Source organism: Mesocricetus auratus, unplaced genomic scaffold (assembly GCF_017639785.1).
Source record: "Mesocricetus auratus isolate SY011 unplaced genomic scaffold, BCM_Maur_2.0 Super-Scaffold_100007, whole genome shotgun sequence".
Taxonomy (NCBI): domain Eukaryota; kingdom Metazoa; phylum Chordata; class Mammalia; order Rodentia; family Cricetidae; genus Mesocricetus; species Mesocricetus auratus.
The window spans coordinates 3,505,106-3,512,178 of NW_024429191.1; the positions used below are offsets into that span (position 1 = coordinate 3,505,106).

At 47.6% G+C, this 7,073-nt stretch overlaps 1 protein-coding gene across 1 annotated transcript; it reads left to right on the forward strand.

Moving 5' to 3' along the window:
* The first annotated feature begins 32 nt into the window (after positions 1 to 32).
* Tmem186 (transmembrane protein 186) lies at positions 33 to 4,621 on the forward strand. Its single transcript, XM_040748113.1, has 2 exons — positions 33 to 163; positions 1,432 to 4,621. Exons 1-2 carry the CDS (start codon positions 68 to 70, stop codon positions 2,068 to 2,070), a joined length of 735 nt encoding a protein of 244 aa, XP_040604047.1. The 5' UTR covers positions 33 to 67; the 3' UTR covers positions 2,071 to 4,621.
* The last annotated feature ends 2,452 nt before the right edge of the window (positions 4,622 to 7,073 follow it).

The window sequence follows — 7,073 nt, forward strand, 5'->3', positions numbered from 1 at the left end:
CTTACAGCGGAGTCAAGATTTAAACTACAATCCCCGAGATGTAACACTTTTGTTTTTTGGTTTGCGCATGCGGGTTTTTTTTAAAACCCTCCCCCCGTGCATGCGTTCTTCAATTTTCCGGGGACCCGTCGGTTTACATTTCATTGCAGGAGACGTGATCATGGTACGAAGGGCAGGTAGTGGGCGGTGAAAGAGGGTACGCGTATAGGGGACCCTGGTCGGGCCTAGGGCTGGCAGGAAGGATGCCTGGGCCGCCGATTCGGGAAGTGTGTTATGATCTGTTATTTCCCTGCCTCCTCCTTCCCCCTTGCGTCACGTGGGCGGTCAGAGTCGCTACGACTCCCCGAGCGCGCATCAATCCAGAGAACCATGTCTCGCCTAGCGTATTCTGACGCTTTCTTTGGAAAGGTGCACAAGGGTGCAGAGCAAGTGTCTGTGAGAGCCAGGATCAGAGCCTTCCTCGGACTCTAAAGCTCAGGATTTGCTCACTCGCTGCTCACTCCAGAGAACTGTTGTGCAGTGTGTTGAAGGCCTCCGTGCCGCGCGTCTCCCCTGTTCGCCCTTTCCCAGCCAGGCTAAGAAAAAGTAGTTCTCCTACCGTATAAGGCAGTAGGAGAAATGCAAAGGTACTGTGATAAGTACCCCCAAGTTTTGATGCTTGGGTTTTCCACTGTGACACCGATTGGTTTATTCCTTGAGGAAGTGTCCCACAGACTTGTGGACCCAAGTTCGAGTCCACTGCTGGCTCGTCAGTAGGTTTCTTTCTTTTTTTTTTTTTTTGGTTTTTCGAGACAGGGTTTCTCTGTGGCTTTGGAGGCTGTCCTGGAACTCGCTTGGTAGTCCAGGCTGGTCTCGAACTCACAGAGATCCGCCTGCCTCTGCCTCCCGAGTGCTGGGATTAATCTTAAAGGCGTGCGCCACCAACGCCCGGCCTCGTCAGTAGGTTTCTATTGAATGTCTGAAAGCAAACCTTTCCTGTGTTTACGTGGACCTGCCAGAGAGACCCTGCCCCATTCATTCTGTCGAGTTTCCATGCCCTTTGCGGGGTGGGAGGGGCTTAGTTATTTTATTTTATTTTTAAATCCTGGTGTGTTCAGAGTGCATATGCTTTTGTCGTGGCATAGGGGGCTCAAGGACATCGTTGCATGAGTAATTTTTCGTCCGCTACCATGTTGGCTCCAGAAGTTCAATTCAAGTGGCCTGGCTTGGTGGCAAGCATCTTTACTTGAGGGGATATCTCACTGGCTGGGTTCAGGATTTTTGTTTGTTGGTTTACTTGTAAAGACAGGCATAATCCAGAGTAGAATTCCACAAAAAGTGAAGCCCAGATGGCTTTCCAGGGTTGGTTGGAGCCTTTCTGGTGGATGCTGTGCCTTGTTCCCCGTGTGGTTATCATGGCTGAGTCCTGAAAGAAACCTCTCTCTTTTCCAGTCTGCCTTCCTTCGAGCCGTGCCAAGATTTCAGGGGCCAGCGGCATGGGGGAGGCCTCTTCACCGGCTGTGGTGCTGCACTGGGCAGGGGGATTCCAAAAGGTGGGCGTCTGGCAAGTCTCCCACCTCGCAGGAGAAGCCACCAGGCACAGAGACTGAGAAATTCTACACAATCTACCGCTTCAGAGCCGTCAGAAGATTTGGGTTTCTGTCTCGACTGAAGTTGGCACAGACAGCTGTGACGGTGGCAGCCCTACCCCCAGGCTTGTACTGGTACTCACAGGGCCTCATGAGTCTCAAGGCACTCTACCTCATGAGTGGGATCTCTTGCTTCACCCTGGCCATGCTGTGTTGGATGAGCTACTTCTTCCGGAGGCTGGTGGGCTTCATGTATGTGAATGAGTCAGGTACCGTGCTTCAAGTGGCCCACCTGTCCTTCTGGGGGTGGCGACAAGATACGTTCTGTGACGTGTCAGATATAATACCCCTGTCAGAATCCAAGGAACATGCCCGGGATCTGTTGGTGCGAATCAAGCAATACAGTGGCAAGCAGACCTTCTATGTCACCCTGCGCTATGGCCAAATCCTGGACAGAGAACGCTTCTCACAAGTGTTTGGAACCCCAACCACACTCAAGTAAAGAGTAACGACAAGGCCCCTGGGTAGCCCTGGCTACGCTTGGATTTCAGGCAGGAAGGCCAAGAACATTGATGAGGCAGAAGCTGCTAACCGGGGGCTGGGGCTGAAGCTCAGTTGGTAGACTGCTTGTCTAGCATGCAGGAAGTGAAACCCTGGGTTCAGTCCCTAGAACTGCATATAACCAGGCGTGGTTGTGTGTGCCTGTACTCAGCCATGTAGATGGAGGCAGGTGGAGAAGTTATTAGCCAACTTTAGGAAAAAGCCCTTACTGGAACATTGTACTGAACAGGGCATTCCAACGGACAGTGACCAGAAATGTCTATGAAGAGGTACATCTTGGAGGAAGGCTATGCCAAGGTCACAGAGGCAACCCACTGCTATGAAACCAGAGGCAGGGGGGTTGGCAGAGCAACACAGACTGTGGAATCTGGATACTCGGGTTCTGCTGAACCTCAGCTCCTTGGTCTAGGGCAGGGTATTGAGTCTCTGAGCCTTGAATTGCACTCTGAGATAGAAGAGCCTTTCTCTCTCCCATGGGGATGAATATGGAAATAACCAATAATGACTGAGGATGGGAGTGTAGCTTTGTGTAGAGCTCTTGCCCAGCATGTATGAGGTCCTAAGTTCCACCCTGAGCACCACAGAACAGACAAGTCCAGTAAATTCCACGTGCTGTGTAAGGTCAGCAGCCCAGGGCTTACAGCATCAAGGAAGGCTTCCAAGCTGCTCTGCACTCACCAGCTAGAGGGCTAGCGCTGAAGCCTACACCAACTGAGATAGGGACAGCATCTAGCTGGGGATGCTGACCACCGGGAGGTTCAGGGCCACTTACACTGGGGAGCTTTGCAGTGTCATCAAGACAGAGGGACTGTCCAAGCGACCTGTCAGCTAAAGGAGACTGTGTATGCTGCTTTTCATAGTGGGTAACACACGAGCTTATTATTGTTCCTGCATAAAGAGGAAAGCAGCCATCATCTTTGTAATTTGGCCACTGAAGATGCGTTGTTAAGTACTGAAGATGTGTTGTTAAGTAGCTTTTTAGTAATTTCATTTTCTTATCCCCCCTCAAGACAAGGTTTCTCTGTGTAGCCTTGGCTATCCTTGAACTTCCTCTGTAGACCAGGCTGGCCTTATGAAGCATACTACCTGGGCAGTAATTTCCTTTCTTGAAGAATTTTTCTTTTAAAATCACATGTATTTATTTGTGTGTGTACACTGCATATGTGGAGGTTGGAGGACAACTTTTTGGAGTCCCTTTCCTTGGGGATTAAGTTCAGGCTGTCGAGCTTGGCAGCAAGCACCTTTACTCACCGAACTGTCTTGCTGTTCCTCTAGCCATTCTTCATTGCTTTAAAACAAACAGCACGAACAAAGATAACGATAGACATGCCGATGTGTGTGTGCGCGGAGCAGGGATGGACACAACACAAGGCCTCAAGCCACAGAAAGGACTGCAGGCAACCCAAGAATTCTGAAAGCAGGAGAAGCAGTCCTCCTTAGGGAAGAACACACCAGTTAGTTACCAATAAGGAGTGGTCCACCCTGAAAACACACATTCGAGTACAGACTGAGCAAGTTATGTTTAGAAGCATATGCATATGGGAGAGAGGAAAGGGAAGGGAAAAATGATGTAATTATATTATAATCTCAAAAAATAAAATTTAAAAATGTGCATATCAAATTGTAACGACTCCCCCCCCAAGAAAGGGTTTCTGTGTGTAGCTTCAGAGCCTATCTTGGAATTTGCTCTGTAGACCAGGCTGACCTGGAACTCAGAGATGCCTCTACTTCCCAAGTGATGGGATTAAAGGCATGTGCCACCATTGCTGGGCCTTTTTTTTTTTCTTTTTTTGGTCAGGGGCATGAAACTCATCCTCAGTATTGTACAGCCATCACTGTTGTCTAATTCTAATGCTTCCATTGGAGAAGCAGCTTGAGGCCAGCCTGGTCTACAGAGCAAGCTCCAGGACAGCCAGAACTGTTACACAGAGAAACCCTGTCTCAAAATACAGACAAAATTAATGCTTGACTGTCTGTCCCAAAAAGGTACTTGGTTTATAGTTGTCACCTGCCTTCATCCTCTCTGTCTCCACCTGTTTTTAGGCAGTGACTAATCTGTCTCTGAATTTGTTATTCGGACATCTCGTGTAGACAGAATCATGGTGTGTTTCCTCCTGTGTTTGGTAGCTTTTACTTGGTGTAATGTTTTCACAGTGTTGAGTCTTTGAGAACTTAACGCTTACACAAGTTAGTGAAAGTGAGTTTATTCAGAACGTGACTCAGATGAGAGAGAGGGGGGATTTTATCAGCTCAGTAGGTCAGTGGATGGTTGGGTTGTCTCCACCCCTGCGCTATTGTGAAAAACACTGATGTGAACACTATACAAGTGCCTGTTGGTTTTCCTGCTGTGGCTTCTTTTGTGAAAATGCTGGGAAGGAAGTAAAGACAACACAGGAAGACATGCTCCCATTGACCTAATTTCCAGTATGTCCCATCTACCGTTTTGTGTTTTTTTTTTTCTTCTCTAAAGTACTTTAAAAAATATTAATGTATTTTATGTACATGGATGTTTTTTGTCTACTTGAGAGTCTACACACCAGAAGAGAGCATCTGATCACATTATAGACAGTTGTGTGCTGAGAATTGAACTCAGGACCCCGGAGAAGAGCAGTCAGTGCTCTTAACTGCTCAGGTATCTCCAGCCCCTAGTTTTTTTTATATATGTATTAGACTGGATCTGTGTCCTGCAGCTTGCTATATGTAGACCAGGCTGGCCTCAAACTCACAGAGATCCTCTTGCCTTTGCCTCCTGAGTGTTGAGATTTTAAAAAGGTGTGTACCACCATGCCAGACTTGTTTAGTTTTGTCTTTATTTATTTATTTTTAAAACAGGATCTCACTGTGTAGACCAAGCTGGCCTCCTGACCTCCACTTGCTTCTGCCTCCCAAGTGCATACACCACCATATTAGGCCTGTTTTTGTTTCAGTTTTTTTTTTTTTTGAGACAGAGTTACACAATAATTCTAGGATTTTGGAAGCCTGAAGGGTCAGGAGGATCACTGCAAATTTGAGGTGTTGTCTGCATATTACCAGGGCTACATAGAACCTGTCTTAAAAAAAAAACCAGCAAGTCCTCCAGCCCCCGTCACAACTGGGGCACTGGCATTGTCTTCTCAGCGGTGCCCCATCCACCGAGATGTGATCAAGCTGCTGTCACAGCTTTAATCCTGATCACCATGCAGTCCCACTGTGACGGCTGTTCCAGGGAACTTAGTGGACTCACTGGGCCATGGGAACATAGCCATGTGTGCACGGTGTCAGAAAGACAGTAGGAGCTTCAATATTTTGGAGCTACTTTACCAACAAAGAACCTCTGACTTTAGAGTCTAAATGTGAACAAATAAATGTGGGGGGGGGGGGGTGAAGAGGAATCAGAGGATACAGTTGCTCACCATCAACCCTGACAGCCTGAGCTTCAGTTGGGGACCTGTATAGTAAAGAGAGACCTGACTGCTTTGGGTTGTCCTCTGACAACCATGTACAGTGGCAGGCACACACCTCTCTCCCCACTTAATAAACAAAAACAGAAAAAGCTATGATCTTGTTTGCCACTGGGTCTTCTGTATTTTGTAGCCCAGGCTAGCCTCAAATTTGCTGTGTAGCCGGGAATGACCTTGAATTTGATTCTTTTGGGATGCTATAGGTATGGTTTGGTTGCACCCAGAGAGCCTCATGCCAGTTTAGAAGTGCCTGCTTAAGGGGGTGGGGATGTAGAATATGTCCAGCACCACATAAATTGGTTATATTGGCAGATGCCTGTAATCCCAGCTCTTGGAAGGTAGAGGTAGGGGGATTATTACTCCTTGGCTTTTTAATGAGTTTGTGGTCAGTCTGGTCTAAATTAGACTATATCTCAAGACAACAAACCAATACTGTCCATGACGTTGCTGTTGGCTCAGTTTTATGATGGTTTAACCTTCAAAACCACCAGCCAGGTGGTGGTGGCGCACGCCTTTAACCCCAGCACTCGGGAGGCAGAGGCAGGCGGATCTCTGAGTTCGAGGCTGGGCTGGACCGACAGCCTCCAAAACAATACAGAGAAACCCTGTCTCGTAAAAACCAAAAAAACAAAACAAAAACAAAACAAAACAAAACAAAAAAACCAAACCACCTAGTCCCTTTCCTGTTTCTACTATTGCCAGGTCCCCCAGGTGACTGCAGTGGGGAGTCAGCTCATCATGTTAACTACCAGTCTGCTAAGCCCTTTCTGTGGTCGGCTCTCAAGGTGCCAGCAGAGGGCATTACAAGGAACAAGTGTATTTCTCCCCTTTTACACCCCAGCTAAAATCAGAGCTCTCCACTAATAACAGGATGTGGGTTAGGGGTCTATAACCCCAGCAGGGCAGTAGTTTGAGTTGTTTAGAAAACAAAATAAGAGCCAGGCTTGGCGTTGTAGTCCTTTAATGCCAGGAGGCAGAGGCAGATGGGTTGCTCTGAGTTTGAGACCAAAATAGTCTAATGAGTTCCAGGCAACAGGAGGAAAAGGCTTTTTAGACTGTGACTATATTGGTGATTTCTCCCTTTGAAAAACAGTTTCAAAATAATAATTGTTTTAGTTCTTTTGGGGAGTGCTGTGTGTGTGTGTGTGTGTGTGTGTGTGTGTGTGTGTGTGTTGCTGCCAGGGGATCCAATCCAGGGCCTTGTACATGATAGGCAAGCACTCTACCACTTAGCCCTTTGGGTTATAATAAAAATAAGAGCCAGACATGCCAGCTCATGCCTAAACTCCTAACACCAGGAAAGCTCAGGCAGGAGGAGTGTTGTAAGTGTGAGGTCAGCGTGGGCTACAGAATGAGACACAACCTGCCTTTGGAAGCAGGATGGTCAGGAGTTCAAGGCTATTCTCAGCCACAAAGTTCTAGGCCAACCGGGGCTACCAGAGACCCTGTCTCAAAATATGAACCAAGAATGAATCACTCCACTCTACCACACCAATACCAAAGA